General features: G+C 36.8%; 1 protein-coding gene across 1 annotated transcript in view; it reads right to left on the bottom strand.

Moving 5' to 3' along the window:
• The window catches only part of CPE (carboxypeptidase E), a 57164-nt gene that overhangs the window by 16496 nt on the left and 18710 nt on the right, over positions 1–21958 (bottom strand). The window contains 3 exon segments of the mRNA XM_053941047.1: positions 237–354; positions 1276–1443; positions 3166–3362. Coding sequence (XP_053797022.1) covers positions 237–354; positions 1276–1443; positions 3166–3362 — 483 coding nt within the window.

Below are 21958 nucleotides of genomic sequence, written 5' to 3' on the forward strand. Positions count from 1 at the left end.
AGAAAATATGGTCATACAGTGACTAGCTTTAATCACATGATTAGCATGATAAAATAATTCATTACAATGCAATGACTATAAATAACTTCATAATTTTTTTTTAATTTTTATATGGTTTTGCAGTGTTTTATGGTTTTCTTTGCAAGGTTTATAAAGTGGATCTTAGCTAGTAGTGAAATAAGTATAGAATGAAATGTCTATCTCCTACTATTTCATGTTAACTTTTATTTACATACCAGTCCGAGTCTCATCATAAGGGTAGTTTGCAACAAGGTCTCCTCCATGAAGATTGGCAGAGAGCACAAAGGGAATATCCATAATCCAGTGAATGACACCTTTCGTTTCAGGAGCAAGCTACAACAAAATAGCATTACTAGCAGTTAGAAATTGGTTATCCAATGTAGAAATTCAATTAAATACAGTGGGCTTAATCATTACCATATACACTGTGCAAGACAGTTAAGTGAACAGCAATTTTATTCTGGCTTCAGCGAAAATTAAATCAGTCCTTACATTAGATTAATAATTATATTAAGTGGATTAATATAAGTCCAAAACTGGTGTCAGCTATCTCAGAATAAGACTACAAAAAAAGCAATCTCAATCTTTTACTTCTTCCCATTATGGATAAAAAAGCCTGCCCAATTTTAAACAAAGGAAAACAAAATAATTAAAAATAAATGTTGGTGCAGTCTTTTCTCTGCATGGAAGGTAAAATTACTTTATTAATATTTTGAATTTGAAAACAAAACACAGCTATTAAGGCCACAGTCCTACAGGATTGCAGTCACAACACTCGATTTTCTAGAACTTCCTCTCGGGGTAAACACAATAAGATAAAAATCCCTCCAGATATACAGCTGCATATTAAAGGCTTACACTTAACAAAAATGCATGTGTTATATGTGAGAATAGCCATCTGGCTAGCAATATAATTAAGCACAATACACAAGTGAAATTCTGGTAATGGTAAAAATGCAGAATAGTTGGAAAATCCACTTAAAATAAAGAGAAAAGGCTATAAAAAATACAAAACATCTTTTGACTGAGGGGTGTCTAACAATTAAGATGGATCAAAAGAGTTTACTACAGCAATCCATTTTGAGGAAAAATTCAAGAAGCATCAGATGGATAAATTTAACAAAATTAACAAAATATTCAGAACAACATGAACAATAAAGACCATACACAGAGCTCTTAGAGGTCACTACTGTTTGCTTACATAAAAGGAAAGCCATGGGCATGTCAGTGACCCAACTTTCAGCCCCTACTTACCTTGGGATTCTGGTCCACAGCTTTTTTCATGTTCTTCAGAAGATGGTTGTTTGGGCCACCTTCTTTCTCATTAACGTAAACTATTCTATCAAGATCGGGAAAATTTCGGTTTAGATCTATCCCTTGGGCATTGCTCCGACCAACAAACCAGTCTTTAAGTTCACCAGGCTAAATGAGGAAAGGGAAAACAAAGAGAGGGGAGATGAGTAGATTCAGGAGATTGCATATCAAGCTTTATATGGGTATGCTTACTTCCCATGTGGGAGAAAACACTCCTGAGGCACCAAGAGCTGAAGCAATCACCCCTACTCCTTCCTGGAGCTCTGTGGGGACAAACCCAAACCCTATTTCACTGAGGGTCTTGCAGGACAGGCTTTTTCTCTTACGGCACACTTGGACTAAGGATGAGTACAATTACCAGCAGTACCAGATTTTTCAGTGCCAGTGGTGTCTCCCCCTAGGATTTGGCTCTTCCCCATTGCCTCATGCCCTGAATGTGAATTACAGACCTCATTGTAGCAAGAGTCACAGCACCTGTAGGCTTATCTTGAAGCCAAAGGAATGTTTCAAGTTCCTCTAAATAACTTCAGGGTAAAGAAGGACCTTAGTCTTTACTTGAATCTTATTGTGTCTGGCAGCCTTGTTCACTGAAATGATAGCAATGAGAATTTTTGCAAAATTATTTCTTTAAACTGATTCTCTAAAAGAAGTTTTGGATTTCATTAAGGAAATGCCTTCAGAATACATAGTTTTCCCTAGCTTCTCTCTGTAAGCTTTCAGTACTCTTTAATGTAAGTTAAGTTCAGTTACTGGTTTTAATCTTGGGGTATACTGAATCTACTGTCACACTCTGTGTACAGAATCAAGATATCCTAAATTAGAACAGCAGTACTAAATCGAATCTTATTATAAATCATATTTAAATTTTAAGGCAACCATATAAAAGCAGGTGTACTTTGGCTAAGGAGCTGAAGTTTCAGGTAATATTATGAACGTCTACGGAGAGGGAGATTTCAAAGTAGTAAAATGCCACACCAATCTGAGGACAGCTTCTGCTTCACTGCCACAAGAGGGAGATGTACCGCCGAATATAAAGAGTCTGTGCATATTTTTAAAGACTTCATGAGAAGCAGTTTAATAAAGGTTTGACTTATTTAATCATAAACAGAGAACTTGAGAACTTTCAACATTTCAATATTAATTTAAAACATAAATATACCTTGTAAGCAAGGAAATTATTTTTTTTTTTGTTTATAACAAAATACACACCAGAATCTGTATAACAGGGTTAGTATTTGACTTCCATTTGCTAATTATGCATTAATATATTATATGTTTCTTGACTGAGTCATCACCCTAAAATGCATACCAAATTTTCTTGACTAATACCTTAATTAAAAGTACTTCATGCATGAAATTAAGAATCAAAGTTATTAATATTAATAAGATGGCTCATAATGCTTGTTGTTTTGGGACCAAGCTCTGGTGAATGTGAATAATTTTTTAAGTGTATTCACATGGGAATATACTTAAAGAAAACAAACTTTCACTTTTCTAGAACTTTTGAAACATCATTTATTACTAGTTTAGGAAGTTACGCCTTTAAGAAGCAGTTCAATCAGTGAACTTAGTGAAAGAATATGCATGAAACATAAACAATTATATTTTAAAATCACAGGAGAGAAGGCTACTTGTTGAAAAGTTAAGCATAAAATACTCCTTGTTAAACATAGCAAGCCTACTGTACTATTAGGAAATACTTTGGTTTTGTTGTTCCATTCAACAATTGCCACCAGGAGTCCATGTATCGGTAAAATTGTTAGTCCAAGAGCCATTATGATAAAGCTGATAGACACTGATAGCTATTCTTATACACACAGCCTTACAAACCTGGGATGCTGCCTTCTCAAAGCCATCTGGGTTCAAAGATGGCATGATATGGATACGTGTGCTATGGATCAAGTTGATAATAGTATCATTTCCTTTCTGGTATTCATTACACAAGTACTGCGCCAAGAAGATGAGTAACTCTCTTCCAACAGCTTCATTCCCATGCATATTCCCAACATATTTAAATTCTGGCTCTCCTGCAAAAAAAAAATGAAGAACATGTCTTAGAACAACATATAAAAATCACCCATAGACTGGATCACATGGCACACCTGAGATGTGGGTATATGACTATTACTACAACCGGGCATGGTATCCCCAGGAAGCTTCAAACCTCCTTCAGAAAAAGGGGTTTAGGGCTTTTTCTAAACTCGGGCTTAACAAATGCTAATGAATATTCAGCTGATTGCCAAAGGCAGAGCAGAAGGACAGAGGACAGCACAGTATGCCAAAATAAATGCTAAGCACCGACATTAACATTACTACTGTTAAGATCTAATGCAGTTGATGCATCAATACCACAAAAGTGTGTCTTGATTACATAGTTTTAAAAGATAGAAACTGACACTAACAGAGCTTCTTATTTTAACTCTTCTCTCCAAGATTAGGTTAAGCTTATTCTACTACACATGCATGAAACTTCAACTCTTTCATGAAAGCAAGGGCAGTAAACAGCTGCTGATCACAGTGATCTGAAAAATCTTACTCAGCAGGTGCTTTGCATATTCAGCTCAGACTTCACAGGCCAAGTGCAACAGCCTAACTCATAAAATCAACAATTTCCATTTAACATTATAATAAACAGAATTAACTATATGCTTAAGTATTCCATATATATATAATCTATATTTAATGCTTATGTGCATATTTAATGTAAATTTTATACATATTACATAATCATACAATACATATATTAAATGTGCAATATATATCCAATAGATATTCTCTACTGCCTATATAAATATATAAAATATATGTATTATATTTTTATACATTATAAAATGAATTAAAAAGATATACATATATTTTTATATGTATAAAAAAGCCATCAATATTCCCAAATGCTAAATAGTCTCATTCTTATGACCACGGACTTTAAAACCACACAACATATGCCTTATGGAGCAGTGAAGGATTTGCCTTTTAAAAGACTTCATTTTGGGCTCTCATTTTAGAGAGGTTTTAGTGTACATGTAAATAACTAAATGAGATCAAGAGGGATGTCCTGGAACTAAAATGCTATTTTCTATGCTGAAGTTCATTTTCCCTTATGCTTTTCATTTTAAAATGTAGTTCTGTTGTAACTGCTTTAATCAAACATTCTGTTAATTACAGGCTCTGGATAGTCTTCAACTACACTTTGTGATAGCCTTTAGCACTATTAAAGGGGCAAATTCAAGCCAGGAAAAATGTTACACAAACAAGACCTAAGTAATTGCTAATCAAGTATGCAGCCATATCTACTTACAATCCTTCAGTCTGTGCTTGTTAACCTTAATCCAGTAATAAGATGCTAGCACACACAGTGCTATTAATACCATGGCTTCCTTTCCTTCCAGCTAAGTTGGTTTCATAAATATGGATTCATCTCTGACATGTTTTGCTAGACAGATTTAAAAGTTTCCTACTCTGAGTGAAACAGTTTCATTTTATCTGACAGACAGAATGCCATTACTGTGACTGAACCCCTCCATTTCCTCTTTTGGCATTGAGATCCTATTTACTGTTTCTTTCTATCTGCTAATACCAGGGAATGGAAGAGGTTTAATCATCAAGAGTAATCAGACCATGCAATCAACCTGATCCCATGAAAACAGATGGATACTGTATAATGAAATACGCAGCACTGTGTATCACATGTAGTCAGAATACTCACAGGCGTACACTGGCATGTTACTTACGGGAAAAATGCTTCACAAGCGAACAGGCAAAATTGTTACTCCTGTAAATGTGAACACAGCTGCATTTTGCACCTGTGCTTTTCCCTAGGACATACCTAAGGAAGCCTGAAGGAGAAATATTTTCTTCTGATTCCCAGACCTATGCATTAATCCTCCACCTTTCTCACCCACTTGAATTTTACAGGCCTGGTTCAAATGAGTAAAGAGAAACATATATTTCCCATAAGGTATTACTTGGCCTTGCCCCCAAGCAATCGTTAACAGTGTTTAGAAAGGATCATGGAAACAGTCACACAGGGTCCACAGTGAGCCAAGAGTACAGCTTTGTATCTTCAGTAGTATTGACCCATTCCAAATAAACCAGGAAGAGTTACCAAGCCACTGGAAATATAGAAAGTGTTTCCTATGAAAAGTGATTAAACAGGTCAGCCCCATTTTCCTTAGGTCAAATATACCCATCATTATGTCATGGAGGGCTTGATCAGGAGAACAATACTTCTCAACACCACAAACAAGGCAGTAATTTTCAGTGAAAGGAAGCAATGACAGTTTTTGGAGCGAGAAAGAAAAACTACAACTCATGACACAAAATGTGAAACCAGTATCCAAAGAATCCTCTTAGCACTGATGTGTCAGCACAACTCCTAAGTTTTGCTAGCAAATCAAGAGTTAAAGATTAGTTAAAGTATCTAAAAGCAAATGTAAAAAGAATGAAAAGGAAAAGGTAACAGAAAGCGGCATAACAGTCCTGCTTCAAAATGTAAATTCTGTATTTATATTTTATCCCTTGGACATTTTCTTATCCCTGTCTCTGAAGCAAAGAAACCCATCTCCTATCCATGCTCTGGCTGCAGAGAACAAGGATGCCTAGTCCACACCTGTTCACCCCTCTGTCAGCTCCCAGCCCTACCACTTTCTTAATTCTAGGCAGAGCAACCAAAGAAATACTGGGTTTCTTCTTAATATAAGTACTGAATGTCACACTGTATCCAAAAATCTTGCGAAAACTCATTCATTTCATCAGTGCAATGCAGCCAGCATTCCACACCCACTACTGCACTGGAAAGAACCACCTGCTGCTGCTACTGCTCCTCCATTGCATGGGCTAACAGAGACCTCAAAAGCCAAGGGTGCCAGCAGTCAGGTCATTCAACCTTAGCACTTCATGGTTTCCCTGGTCTAGTCATGGAGTATGTCCAGCCACACCATTTCCACAAGTTCCAGCCTTCTCTGGAAAACAGCCCAGCCCATGGAGAGAACAGCCTCTGGGTCACCTGTTGCCAGCACGCTTCTTAGCCAGAGGAAGAGCTGCTCTTCCCATTAATCCTTCATGAGCCATTTAATGCAGACCTTAATCACCCTTTGTTAGGTTCCATAACTCCAATTGCCTCACAGAATTTTTAATTTTTTAAATTAAAAGACTCTGGAAGTGTCAATTTGATGAAGAACTTTTAAACAGTGTCTTCAAAACAGTAGAAAAACTTCTCTTCCATTGCAGAATTGAAAGTGCATTTAAAGAAGAAAAAGCTTGAAGAAATAATAACTGCCTTTTCTCATTTATTTGACGCCCACAGAAAAAAAAGCAAGATTGTTTTGACGGATTCCCAGGGTCTAAGATAAAATAAACACAAAGGAACATTTAGACTGTCTGAATATTTAAAATTCTTCTTTCATGAATTTTATTAATTTTCTGATAATATATCTTGACAAACCATAGCCTGTCATTCACAATAGCAAAAGTATGTCTTGCAAACCATGTATGGCATTTATAAATGTTTACATCTCATTTCAGCTCAGATACAGAGGTTTGTGATAAGGAATGAATGAATTATAACACAATAAATTAAATGCAGCAATCAAGTTTGTAAATATCTTGGTAATTCTGGTGAAACCTAAGCCTTCACATCGTTATGGCTCCAAGAAGGCTTTTACGTGCCTCTTAGACTATGTGTCGTACATTCATTATAACCTGATGAACGGTTGAGGCAAAAAGTATTTTAAAAATGTCGTGTTTTTCTGGTGCCTGGCAAACATTTTGAATGTCACTATTAGCTTCTGCAGTCACTGCCAGCAAAGGTCTTCCACAGTTTCCTAGGAATAGCTTGTACATCATTAATGCTAGACAGGTCATCCAATTAACAGTGACTAATCACTGCCATTTTCAGGTCAGGCTGTATTTGTACAGTAAAGACAGTAATTTTCTAAAACATAGGGACAAAAAGTTTACCACCTACTAATTATATGTCCTACACATCAAGGCAACATCATGCCACTAGCCATGGTCTAATGTCAAGCAGTTTGCCTTAAAATGTGCGGTATTTCACTCATGAAACTGAAAGCCATATGGGAGAAAAACAATTAAGTCCCAGGAAGTTTAAGTGCTCAAAGAACTCTTTTGCAAACCAGCCTCAAATATCCTTAAAAATTTGAGTACTTCTGCTGTTCTGTTTTTCTTATGGAAAAGCCAACTACATTTCTGAAATAACAAATGTAGTGTTTCTGATTACTTACAGTTGCTTGTCATTTTTAATATGGCAACCAGAAAACTTCTCTTGTAGATAAATGGCAGAGAAAAGTCTCATAACCTTGCTGGCAAGAAATAAATTCATTAAATGTTATTGAAGACTTTTTTACACTCCAAATTTTTATTAGCATTTCAAAGACAAAAAAATTATCTGGAGATCAACTACATGGAAAACCAAAGAATATAAAATGGGTTTCTCCTTCAAATATGAAAAAGGGAAGTAAAAGAATAATTGAAGATGCAGGATAGAAAAGTGAACAAATTAGAAAATTTAGATTTCTAATACCCTGTAAAATAACTGCCTCGTAACAGCATTTCAATAGAAATGTTGATCTCCACAATTTGTGGAGAAAATGGCATTGAAAGACAGATCCACAGTGCAGTATTAGTTTCTAAATCACAGGATAGTCCTTATGTAAATTTAGGACAACATTTACTAAGATGGTAGCATCAGTCTAAGTTTGCTGAACAAGAAACTACTGGAAGTTTCACAGGTGGCTTACATGAAAGCAGAAATAGGTCAACAATCAACACCAAAGATTTTTGAGAAAACTAGTATTTCCCTTTCTTGACACTAGCTGCTGGAAAATGCACTGGAAGAAAACAAGAGGAAAAGAAAATCAAGGATCTTTTGGCAACCTCTTGCTTTAAAAAAAACACATGTACTTTTAACAGCTATGATTCAAAATCAGTTTCAAGCTCTTTCTGGAAATTTTCATAATTACTTGAACACTACTGCTTAAAATCAAAGTTAACAATAAATCCTGTACAACAGATTAAACTTGGAGTGAAAGCTCACAAGCAGCAGCTGTTTCTGCTGGCCTTGACGTACGAATTAAGATGCGATCTCCATTCTACTGAGTACACAGCCTGTGAGTTGGGCTTCAAACTAGGATCTTACGTGTCCTTGCATTGGAAATTAAATTCTCCAGACAGATTACCTCATACCCAAGACAGCTATTTCCACCACACAAATTCTGGATGACTCAGTGCTTTCTCCAGGTTTCAAACATCCCACTCTCACCCCGGCAGCTACAGGAGCTGGCACAGCCTCCCACAAAAAGTGGGCAAAGTATCTGCTCAGCTCCTGCAGTCTCCACCTACAGCTCTTTGCCAGCACATCCCTGTGCTCTTTGCACAATATGCTAGATTTATACTGAAGTATTGCACAATGTAGCATTGCATCCAGCATTTTGGGAAAAGCCCACCTGCTTTACCACAGAATACAACAATTATTGCCTACTAGATTGGTGTTACTCTGCACAAACTGATGGCTCTATCCAATACAGGTGGTGATGATTTTTTAAATCATAACAACCACTTGTAAAGCAAAACAAGTTTATTTATTTAATCAAACACTTGTAATTTAGTAAGAAACACTGAAATGTGATATGCAAAACCCCCTCGTTTTGCGTAAATGTGTTTAAAAGGCCACTCAAATTCAAAGATTTTAAAAATCATCAGAACTTTAGAAGCAACAAATAACCTTCTACATATACCTCTGGATTAACCAAATTAGTTTTATAACAGATTGCATTTCTTTTGCCCTAATAAAACTAAATAGGACTTTGCATTTACGGAATCCCTTAGTGTTACAGCAGCAAGTATCATTAGGTCAGCACTGAAGATGAGGTTCCTAAGAAACCAAACACAAAATGGGTTTTCACCCTTACCAATCTGTGAACCACCCTTACCTGTCTGTGGCAGAGCATAAAACAGGGGTTTTTTTGCCTACCAGTTTCTACTCTCACTGCTAGGAAAAAATACAGACCAAAAACATACCCTGTCACTCTTTGTAAAGGACATTGGCACTACAAAGATGTCATGAGTAACTCTGTCCACTGTGATGCTGGCTCTGGGATGTAATAGATTCATCTCTTCCACTGTGCTGAGTAGGAGAGGAGGATTTTCCATCTATAACAAGTGAATTTTCATTTCAAAAGCACTCACTGTATCCCTTAAGTTTTGGTTGGCAGATAGAGCAAAGATTTTTTTTATTTTCAATCAATCAATTTATCATCAAAATAAACCAAATTATGAGCAAGTTGACACATAATTTAGACATGTATTCATGATGGTTCCTCATCAAGTTCACTTTAACAAGTTTTCTCTCTTCAGCAAACTCCAGAATCAGCTTTTTCATTTCAGCTACAAAGGTACTTGTCAGTTATCAGAGCACTTCAAAAGGACTGAGCTCAACTATCTCATTCCTTCTGCATGTAACAACTATATGGGGAATTTCAAAGCTAAACTAGTTCAAACGCCTGCTGCCAGCAGGAGACACATTTGGGCTCTGCTTTTCCTCATCCTCATTTCATGAAGAGAAGAAATAAAAATCAGAAAAAAAACCACAGCATTTTTATCTAGATTCCAGGCTCTAAAGTCAAAGAACTGGGCAGGAATGCTGGGCAAAAAATTGAAAAAGTGAAAGTAAGGTCTCCCTTATTACTGGAAACAAACAAGGCAAAAGTCAATGAAAACACGTAAATAATTCTTTTTCACTAAATTATAGAGGCCAAATTAAACATTGTTATGTAGGTTTAGATTAGAAGAAATTCTTTACTGTGAGGGTGATGAGGCATTGGCACGGGTTGCCCAGAGAAGCTGTGGATGCCCAATCCCTGGAAGTGCTCAAGGCCAGGTTGGATGGAGCTTTGAGCAACCTGTCTAGTGTAAGGATCCATGCCCACATCAAGGGAGCTGGAACTAGATGATCTTTAAGGCTCCTTCAAACACAAACCATCCTGTGATTCCCCCTGCCATACGGGTGGCCAAAAGCACAGAAGTGCAGCCAAGAACTTGTGGGGCAGCAATTTCCAAGTTGGAAATGATGGACACTGGGATTTTCCAGAACATACAGCAAATCTGAAAAGAGCTAAGGGAGTAACGTCAGGCCAGGGCTCCTCTTCTGTGGCATCATTCCCCAGAACTCAGTGCAAGGCCATTTTCCAGGAGGAAAGCAAGCTTGGGAAGCATTCAGGGCTGCACTGCCTTGGGCCCTGGGTTGCACCAGCATGTGAGAGGGAAGCACAGAGGTCATCTTCACCCAGCAAAACTCCTTGCATTGCTCTCCACAGAGGAAAGCTATTTCTGACTGAAAAGTACCACAATTTCTGTCACAAGGATGTTCTGTGTCCTTGGGAAATATATTTTCTCTGCTTAAGATGAATAAGAAATAACTAGTGGTAAGCCTCCAGATTTGCTTCCTGGATTTCCAGGAGCCTTCCCAAGGCATCACAGTGGCACTTGTTACTCCACCAACGCTTCTGGTACTGGACGTTCCTTCTTGATTGGTAACTGAAGCATTCTTTTATTTCACTGCCATTTTGTCACAATCTGACACTGTGTGAAAAAACCTGTGAGCTGCAGATCTGCAGACAGCATGTTACAAAATAATAGCTCATTTTGCACTGGCATATTTATTCAGCTTCCCTTGCTTAGATGAGCCTGAATATTTACTAATCTTCCCTTCTTTGCTTATTGGCCATGGAAGTTAAAGAAAGTGTTATAAAGTGACCTTTTATAAAAATGACAGAAGGACAAAGGAAAAGTGCAGAGGTTAATTATGCTGTTAATTCACTCCTATGTGGGAAAAAAATATGAAAAATTGACTTGTGATTGACTAGCAGGGACACCATTTACACAGAACACAACCAACCTGATTTATGTAAATATTCTCAGAAACCAGTAGACACTCAGGTAGCTTCTTTTAGTCTTAAAAATTATTTCATTATCATGCTTTTTATATAATTTTTTAACAGAGTTAAAAATATATTTATACCAATTTCTAACAGAGTTCTGTCATTTCAAATGCCAGGGGCGGTGAGGGGGGAGGTTTCCAGAAAAAATACAACTGCATTGTAGCCTTAAAAACCTGGCAAACTCTGTGAAACCCTGATGGGAAGTGCCTGATTTTAGCAGCTAATGCTCTCTCAAGTTTCTGCATTTAAGGTATGAAGCTTATGTGACAACCAGCAGTAAATCACAATTGTACTTGTGCTTCAGACAGCAGTGGTTAAATCATGTCAGTATAAAGCAGAACAAAATAAAGTTTAAATGGGTAGAGAGTGATCAACACTGGTAGAGCAACACTACATATTGCAATATTGGCTCCAGAAACTTTCAATGTTATGTAAAAAATTTAAATAAAAATTAGTATTGGACTGTAACTATTTATAGTCAGTCAGTAGAAATACAGACCTGTATGCTTGGAGAAGGTATGTCTCTTCACACTCACACATGTTTGAAATAGACACCCTTTAGAAAATGCCCCTTATATCATCTTACACAATAAAAAAGCAAAGAAGCAATTATTACTCCTAGCAAAGTTGTATAATAGTTTAAGGAGAGCAAGCTAAACTGGTGCAGAGGCTAATAAAATCAACCTTCATGCGTAACAGGAAGAAGTGAATCATACAACAGATTTATGACTCAAGAGTAATGATGGAGATAACTGAACCAGACAAATCCTTTGTCTCCACAGCAGATGTGAGTAGATCCAGAAGGCTTTCAAGAGATGTTTTGCCTTTAAATAAGGGAGCTCCAGACGAAAGAATCTCATATGGACATTGACCCTGACACTGCAAAGCACAGTACAGCTGTATAGCTGAGACACAGAACAGTCTTCCTAAGACAGAAATGGTTAACAAAAAAATCTGTAATGGCTTTTAGGTCTGCTCAGAGCACACACAGCAGTGTCCTAAAACCAGGTATTTTTCCTCATATAGGGAACAAACATAATGCTTTTTATTTTCTCAGTTTTCGTCAGAGCTTCCACTGGCTTTTGCCTCCAAAGAGTAGTAAGATATTTCTGCATTTATCTTTACAATATGCATTATGCACATGGTCTCAGTCAAGAACAACAGAATTTGCAATCCTTGAAGAGCACTCTGTAAGTGCAGAAAGTCTACCAGCAGCTGAGCAACCACCTATTTCATAATGAACCCTATGTATGGCCATAGAGCTCTGTGAAATTTGGTATAAAATGAACCTAGCTAGGGTTTATTCTAATTGCACACAGAAAGGCTACTTCAAAGTAACAAGAGACGTTCCTCACAAAAGGGCAAATAGCCATGTTCTACCATTATGCTCCATTATGCCAAGGACATTGAAGGGCAATGACCAGCAGGGTCAGTAACCAAGAAGTAATTCCTAGCACTGTCGAATTACTGTTTCCACTGAGCAATACAAAGCAGCTACAGAAAATCCATCTTTTGTGGTCCCTTTCATCTCACTTGAAACTTCCTTTCTCTTTTATGTTACTAGCAGTACACCAGACAAGCTCTTTTTTGACAATGCAGAGGAAACATCATGTTAGTGAAAAAGTACATCTTATCCAAGGACAATTTTGTTCACTAATAAAAGTCTAAGGGCTTTTGTTACTTCTGTCAGTGGTATCTGACATCAGTCTGAGCATTTTCATCACAATTCTTGTGTAGTCACTTATATTTTTTTAGCAAGTGTAATAAAATATCGGGAACTGAGATTTTGCACACTTCTGAAATTCAGACCAATATTAAAGCACTGAAACCAGGAGGAAAACAATTACCTACCTTTCAGATTTATTGCATTTTATTTCAATTTTACGCAGGTGTAGAAAACTGGCACAGTATAGCAAAAAGGTATCATTAAATCTGGCATGTTTAAAAGCTGGATTCATACATTTTGTACCTTTATTCAAAATATTCTGAGATTTGTGAAATTACTTTTCTCACACATACTGCCATTATTCATGGCATGAAGTTAGCCATGAAGTAGCTAACTAGCCAGCCCACAGAAGACAGCATAATAGAGCCAAAAAGCATCTCTTGAGAAGCCCGACAACAATATTCTCACTTGAGGCATTTGGGGCACTTAGAGAAGGAAGACTTCTCTAAATGAAAAAAAAGGGAACGTAGGAAATAATAATGCAAATCAAATAGGAAGATGATGCGGCGCCTGATCCAAAACACATCTATCAAGCTCTTAATTCAAGAACAGTAATATAACAAACAGAGGAACAGTACTGAGTAGTGTGGCTGCAAAATCTTTTCTAACTATACAAGTACTTCTCTACCTTTGTGTTTGTATGTGGATACATACATCTCATAAAAATGCAGGAACATCCCTCACTGAGAGACTCAAGCAATAAGGAGGTCACCCCCAGGCCATGAAAATTATTTTCATGTTTCTTTTTGCTAACATCATCTTTGATCTAAAGCACGCTTCTAATTTGAACTAAAGAAATTGCATTCACAGATACTCAAAATCATATGAAAAGACAGATTTGGCACAGTTCACAAACAAAATCAAAACCACATGATTACAAGACAGACAGAGAAAAACCCTTTTGGGAAGTGACCTAGTATTCCCTGATTCTATTAACCCTGTTACACCTTATGATTAAGTAGTTCATTCTTATTTAATTAAACAATCTGAAAGAAAATATTTTTAATGAAATGAGTATATTTTTGTGCTAAAAGACAAAGATGTTTGGATTGTTCCATAAAATATTTGCTTCCCAGTATTTGACACATTTTCTACTTTTTTTATATGTACGTCACCTTTTCTTTCAACCAGGTCTTAACTTTTATGATCACAGTGTGATGACTGCCAAAAGCATGCTTCAGGATATTTTCCCCAGCAGTCTGCTAAACTATAAAGAAAAAATAAATAGTTACAAAACCTAACTAATCTAAAAACGTGTGTTCAGATTTTAGGAACACAGAATCAGGAAGGCAAAGGGACTGAAGATTACCACACTGAACACTAAAAACCGAACCTCATAAAAGGCAACAAATTTGGCAAAGAGCAGCCAACACACAAAACTCACCAAGACAACTACTAACCCTACATGAAGGAACTATACTTTTCTCCCCAAACAACCCAGTGATATTTGACCTGATTCTAACCACAGAACCATTCTTCTTCTATATGTACACAACAAGGACATTTTCTCTGTTATGTGTAGCAAAAACTACCACTGAAATTGCACTGAGAGCTCAGTTTTATCTTGTTTTCCATTATGTAGGACTTGAACCATTAAACATATACGTACCTGCAGCATATTAGCACTGGAGGAGTTCATCTGGAATGTCAAGTCAAGCACATACTCAGGAGTTTGACAGAACAAGGCATTACAGACTCAAGCAAAAGCAACTCTGAGAAAAGATTTTCCACTGACTCCTGTAAATTCTCAATCAAGTTTTTATTTCTGAAAAGTTCCTCTCTGGATGCAGTTTTTCTATCCACATTTGGTTTCTATCCACATTTAACAATTTTTTTTTTAAGCAAAAACTTTTCACCTAAGTCATCTGAGGGTAAAAAAATATACGCCCTATTCAACAACTCATTTATTTTCAAAGATGTTTTCTTTCCAGCTGTGTACCTAGAAAAATTAATTTTTTACACTAGAATTCTCCAGGTGGCTTGTTTTCACTGAAACTTTCTCTTCAAACCAGGTATGAACCAAAAGATTATACAAAGCTTGACAACACCATGTTGAAGATGAGATTTAGAATCCTGACAATATTTGAAAAACTGCTAGAAAAAGTGTACAGAAGGGCACATAGGTGTAGTGGGGTGTCAATGCCTAACTGCCTGATTTGGCTTAAAAAGGAAGACAGAAGGTAAAATCACATCTATGTTACTCTATTGCTATGCTAAGACAACTATTTCAAACTCTCCCCTGTTAGAGACTTACCCTTTTTTTTACAGAGGGAAACCAAAACAGCACTTCCCAATAAGGCTATGCTGGGGCCAAATACATTCCAGGATTCCAGGATAAGCTTTTTGTCCCCCACTGGACCTGGAAGTCTAGTACTGCAAGCCCATGAAAGTGACAAACTCAAAACCAAGGTCTGCTCATAAAAGATTTCACACTGGGAACAATGCTGTTATCACATCTTACACTATTCAGAAGGCCCCATTAGATCTAAATAATCAACTCTACATGTCAAAGGAAGCAGGATATGAGGGCAAACCTAAGTTAAAAAAAAGTAGTCCAGGAGATAATTTCAGGAACTGTGAGTTTCCTGACTAGGAAATGTTGTTCTTTCATGGCTTCATAACTTACAAAGTACCAGGCTAAAAGATAACACTGTAACAGAGGAAGCCGGACTCTATCAGACTTTCTGACCGATGCATTATACACGTCTGCTATGGGCATCTCATGCTTTGGCTTACTGCTTTTTCAAATAGGCAAAAATAGTCCAACCATGATGTTTCTCCCCCAAAAAAGAAAGGTTCCTATTTAAGATTGCTTGTTAATGGAAAGTGGCTTGACTCTGATAAAGAAATACGAAAAATCACTTTCCTATACTGATCACTAAACAACAGACATTAAAAAAAGAAAAGCCTCCCAAAACCACACACCTAAAAACCCAACACAACAGTGAGAGCTGATAGTCCCTCCTTGCCAACATGCACACAAGCATGATTATAAGGGATAGTCACAGTACAGAAAGCCATTCTGGGATTTTAACCATGGTTTACTCAAAGCTGCCACTCCAGCAGAACAAGACTTCCCAAACAAGCATTAATGCCATTGTCACAGTGCCCAGGAAAGGACAGGCACCACTGTGCCATCACTGAAGAATGAATGTACCTGCTCTGAGAGCATCTGCTATGTAAGCAAAAAAAAAAAAAAAAAAAAAAAAAAAAAAAAAAAAAAAGAAAAAAAAAGAGAGAATAGAACCATATGGCCAGCACAGGGCAAGCCATGATCTTACAACAGACCTCATTAACCCCTTTTCCTCCCTTACCTTTAAGAACTGCTGTGACAAAAGTAAGTATTAAGGAGAGATCTTAGGAATGATATCAAGCATGGCCTCTGACACTGCTGCAGGAAATTGGTTTGCTATCTAAGATGTCACAAGAGCAAGTGAAAGAAAGGTGGTTTGAAAATTTGCTCAGTGGACAACAGAAGTGATCATTAGCAGATCAGAAGTACAAATTAATATTTTAATAGTGAGGTTTTAAGATCTACTAATACTTTATCTGTTAATGTTTCAACAGCAACAAAATCAAGTACCAATCCTAAATTATACTCCAAGCCTTTGGACCCAGAGAAACCACCAAAAGAGGCAGAAGAAGCAATATTCAGCTCAAATAGACAACTAATATGAGTGCATTTTTTAAAGGAACAGTTCAAAATGAAGAAATAGAGAGGATGGTGTAAGAAAAGCAAGACTGAGCAAAATGAAATCACTTCACTGAACAGTTAGTATGAAAGTAAGTGAATAATGGCAGAGAAAAAAAATACACACCACTCACTTCTCATTTCACTGAATTTTTTCCTGAGTATATTGATAATATGGTTTCACTAAAAAAAAAAAAAATTAAGAGCCTAATGATATTTTTGAAATTTTGGGCAGCAGTACTGCAGAGCTTTTTCTTCATGGATTTTCGCTACAGAAATATCCTAACAGACGTAATTCTGTTATCACATCAATGCACACAAGGGAAAGCATGACATGTCATCACAAGGATGACATGTGATGTTCAGCTGCTATTTGCTTATCATTTGGCTTGATAGCTAAATGTTTCTATTTACATGAAGGAAGGAAATGTCCTATCTTATGGTTTTATTTTAGACTTGCTGAATTGGGATTACAGTCACACAAATACACCTACAAAGGAGAACACAAGTTTTGTGAAAACAATATCATAACTGGTGAACATAAAACTTTTCAGGAAAATTACACAAAACTAGAGAAGCATTTTTATTGCGCCCTTCCTGTGTAGGCTCATTTAAATCCCATGAATGTTGTAAATCAACATTCAAGAGTGAAAGACAGCTATTTTTTAACCAGTTGAGTGAGAAAGACAGAGAAGCTGACAATGTCTGCATGGAAATTTTGTCTCCTCTTTCTGCCAGAAGATTTTCCTCTGAAGTAGAACTAGACAAAGTTCTGGAGGTTTATTTTTTCCCCACAAGTGAACGATATAAGATACTGCAAGCATCCTGGAGAGCCAGCATCCAAGCACCTGTCAAAGGCTATGGTCCATCAGACAATAATTTTATTTTTAAAGTGAATCTAGCAGTTAAATTCATCAGTAAGAGAATAAATGTTGATATTCAAATGTATTGTGACAGTTCGGATTCTCACCTTTATTGATATAGAGGTTAGAGAGTTATGGTTCCTCCGTAAGCATGCAAACTCAAACAGCACTTCTGGCTTTTGTGAAGGGCTGGAAACATTAATTCATAAAAACACAAAGCTCTACAGAACACAGACATATTTTAGCACTTCTGAGATTTGACAAAACAATGTCAAACCACATTACTCCAAATCCTGTGCTGAATTGCCTACCAATTGAAGAAGGATTATTGTCTGAAGTGATCAGACTACAGTATTACATTTAAACAAGTTACTGGTGAGCAGAAAAGTAGCCTGAAGTAAATTTGTAAGTAAGTTTGAAGAGCTGGCATAAAGATCACCACACCAATTCATAACATGATCTACTTATTCTAACAATACCCACATTTTAATAAAAGGTTAAATGTTTGAAAGTGCAAAATCTCCACACTTCAAATGTGTAAGGACATGTGAAAGAAACAAGTGTTAAGATCAGGATACGTAACATTTTCTGGGTTTTGTTATTTCTTTTTTTCCATTACACGTGGTCCTAGCTATATTATTTCATACAGAAAGAGAGTTTTGCTATTTAAAATTATTCTGTGCTGGACTTTTTGTTATTGTTTAGTTTAGTGGGTTTACTCATTCAGTTTTGTGGAATGGGATTACTCTCTCTCTTCTAGATTTGACTGTGATTAGTTATAAAGGAGTAACAGATGTAAACAGATGGGCACAGCCAAATAAGGGTGATGGGTGGCAGCAAACCACAGAAGTAGCCCACTAACTGTTCTAATGAGCATCACGTAAAAGAGATGTGCATTCCATGAATAATGCACTCTGAAGACACACAGCTTTCAATGACACCTTTCAGAGGTCTAGAAAGCCATGACAGATACCCCTCAGAGCACATTTTCTGTTAGATACATTTTTTCTGTCAAATATAGGAAAATGAGATTTTACTTTGGCAATATTCTCTGCCTGGAGATACTGGATACTGAACCTGACACATTTTGCTGGCACAAATTCCTAGTGCTACTTTTTTATTACAGAAACTTTGATGTAGGTAATTTCAAAAAATTATTCTGGAAGCAGAATCCTGGGTAGCAGACCAAGTTAAATCCCGCTTCTTTCTAAGTTCAAGTCTTTCCACTGGATCTGTACATTGCAAAAATTATCCAAAAAGCAATAAAGCAAGCCAAACACATCCAATGTTTACACAGCAGAGCTATAAATCCTACTTTATATCACAGTGCACAAAAACTTCATTTCTCATCATACAGGCGTGAAGAGGGGATAGAAAAACACACTTTTTTTCCTTTAAAAATTTTAAGACTATGGCATTGTAATTATTTTCATAAACCTGTATCCTATGCGTAAGGTATAGCATTAAGACAAAGTGTCTTTTTTCCAAGAACTTATCTTCATTCAGAAACACTTGTGCATTTTTAATTTACCTTACCATTTACAGAATGTTAGAAATGGGAGAGCGAGAGGCTTATTAAAACTACTTACTCAGAAGAGAAGTTTATTTTTAAAAATTAAGAAAAAACTTAGCACATGCTAAGATTTCCTCTGGAAATCACTGTGGAAATACAAATGAGGCTGCGCTCCTGTATTACTTACACATCCTTCATTCTGAGGAACAGGAGGCCAGGATTTCCTGAGGCTGAAATACAATACAGAAGATAATCACTCTTCAATTTTTCCACCAAATCAAAATATTTCAAAAGTTTTTGTGGATTTTAGGGTGAGTTAAGAGCTAAGCTGCCATAAGAGGCCAAACAATAAAGGCAATTATAGAGAATACATGACCAGTGTAAGCTACCTTAAGCAGACAATAAGATGAAATATGAAATAACATACCATTTAAGCCTCTGAAAGGAACAAGCTCAGTTCTGCTGCAAGGCTTGTAAGTGAACAAAGGCAGCAGTCTCACAGCATTGCAGTGACTGGAAAACAGCACTTTGAAATTCAGTCACTTGCCCAGAAGGCTATTCCATGATTCAAGGTGATGTTTTTGAGAACAGCAGAGAAATACTTTGAAGAAATTGGAGGTCCTCTAAATAAAGGGTGAGGGAGAAGAAATTTTCATTACAAGGGACCCAGAAAGGGAGAGGACAACAGGGAAAAGGTGCAAACCTGGCAGCCTGAGCTCAAACAGTGCTGTTCCCTGAAGCCTGAGAAACAGAGGTGCCAGATGTGGAGCCTCCCAGCCCACAGCCCTCAGAAAGGCAGTGCCTCAGTGCTGCGTGGTCCTGGAGATGGAACACAGACCAGCTCCCCCAGGTGCTGGGCTCACACTCAGGCAGGCAGCACTGGGACACCACGCTGATGTTTCTGTGGCCTTGCTAGAAGGTAACAACCAGCTTTTCATCATCATTCATTCATCCAGCGAGACCAAGAGCCCAGACCGATAACCCGCACATCCTGCTGCTTTCACATCATCTAAAATTGCAAAGAGTTACCACACTGGCAATAAGAAGGACAAAAAGGAGAGGAGATGGGACATCTTCATTGACTTCTCATGTCACAGACAACACCACCTAGCACTGGACTAAGAACAAGCAGAGAATGAACACTTCTGGGGATTAGTCCATATTTTTTTTCTTAATTTCATTTTCTAGCTTCAATCCTACTAGATTTTTTCCTGCGGTTTTTGTTTTTTTTTAATATGACTGTTTCCTTACTTCATGGCTTCACCTTTTTCTTTTAAACCATCTCCTCACTACTAACTTTAAACAGTTAATTACTTTCTCTCTGATGCGGTATTTCACACTGAATAGTGTTTCCACATGTGACCTAACCACTGCTTAATCCTTACCCTTTGCTTTCTGTCCATCTATCCTGAAAAATATTCAATTTAGCACAGTAATAGCACCAATTCACTGGAGTCTTGTTGGACATCCAAAGCAGCAGCAGCAGCTATGTGTCCTGGCTTACTGCCAAATTAATGTATTTGCATTTATATTCTTCATGGCCTTGACAAGCACTAAAGTAAAACCAGTGTTTGGCCTCCTAGAGCCCCCACTATAACACTGGGGTTGTTTATTCAATTGACTGGAACTGATGGAACATCACATGCATTGGAACAGTGCTGGGACATGCACTGTCCCAGTTTATGTGTCAAAAGGTGACATTATTTTAGCTGCTGCCTCTACAGGCTCAGTGCTTCAAAACTTAGTGCTCTCTCTGAGCCATTTTTTAACCTTCCTCTTACATTTTTTCCATCATATCCATCTTCACAGTATTCTTACCTCTGGAAAATATCTTGTATCTAATTTCTGCTCTCACTTAGATCAATGAAAAGGAGTGCACTGCATAACTGTTCCTAGAAAAGCCAGCTCATTGCTTCCACTGATGTGTTGACTTTGCTATCCAGGAACAAAGCATTCATATTTCTTGTAAGTGAAATAAACTTGAATTAAGTAAAAAATATCCTTAACAGTGATGTTTTGGTCCATGATATGGATCAAAATTACATTTCAACTACAGATTATTCTAAAAAGTCAAGTTAATATAAAAATTATATATACTGTGATTTTACTTTTACTAGAATTATGAAGAGTTTTGCCCAGTTCTTTCTCTTCTGATCATTCTAAAAATGGTTAACACTTGAAAATTAACTAAGGACACTTCTTAATTCGTTGTTTGCACTCCACTTTATCAGTGAAATGTAATTCCAGAGTCTATCTACAAATATTGCTTATGATTCATGGTTCCTGAGGAAATTTCACAGAGACACATGTCTGAAACCATAATTATGACATTATGAAAACCTTGTGAGTTGACATGTTGAACACAGTCCAGCATTTCCATGAGAAAAATTAAAAGGTCAAGAATTTCCCTCCAGAGTTGTGACTTAAAAAAAAAAAAATAAAAACAATGTAAAGAAATAAAGAGCAGAGAAAGAACTTTAAAATTATAATTAAGCTTTATACTAATTTCCAAAGTGTTCCTTGAAGAAAGAATTTTTTTTTAAGAAATCATAATAGCTATATTCAATTTGACTACTTTAAAAAATATATTTCTTTTGCTAAGGAGATGTGAAGAAAAAAATCCATTTTAAGAAGTATATTAACACAGTGTTATCAAAAAGAATGAGAACAATCAACTTCATCTCTGTGATAGCTAGAGACACTATTTCACGCAAAAATATTGAGGAAAAAATAACAATCATTTCAACAAGGAATATTTCTTTCCTTGCCTCTTTCCACAGAATACCTGATATTACAATACCTCCAATCCCACTGGGAATGAATATCTCACACTGTTGAAGATCATTTCTTTCCGAGGTTGCCAACCCCCAGATT

The sequence above is a fragment of the Vidua chalybeata genome, chromosome 4 (assembly GCF_026979565.1).
Source record: "Vidua chalybeata isolate OUT-0048 chromosome 4, bVidCha1 merged haplotype, whole genome shotgun sequence".
Classification (NCBI taxonomy): domain Eukaryota; kingdom Metazoa; phylum Chordata; class Aves; order Passeriformes; family Viduidae; genus Vidua; species Vidua chalybeata.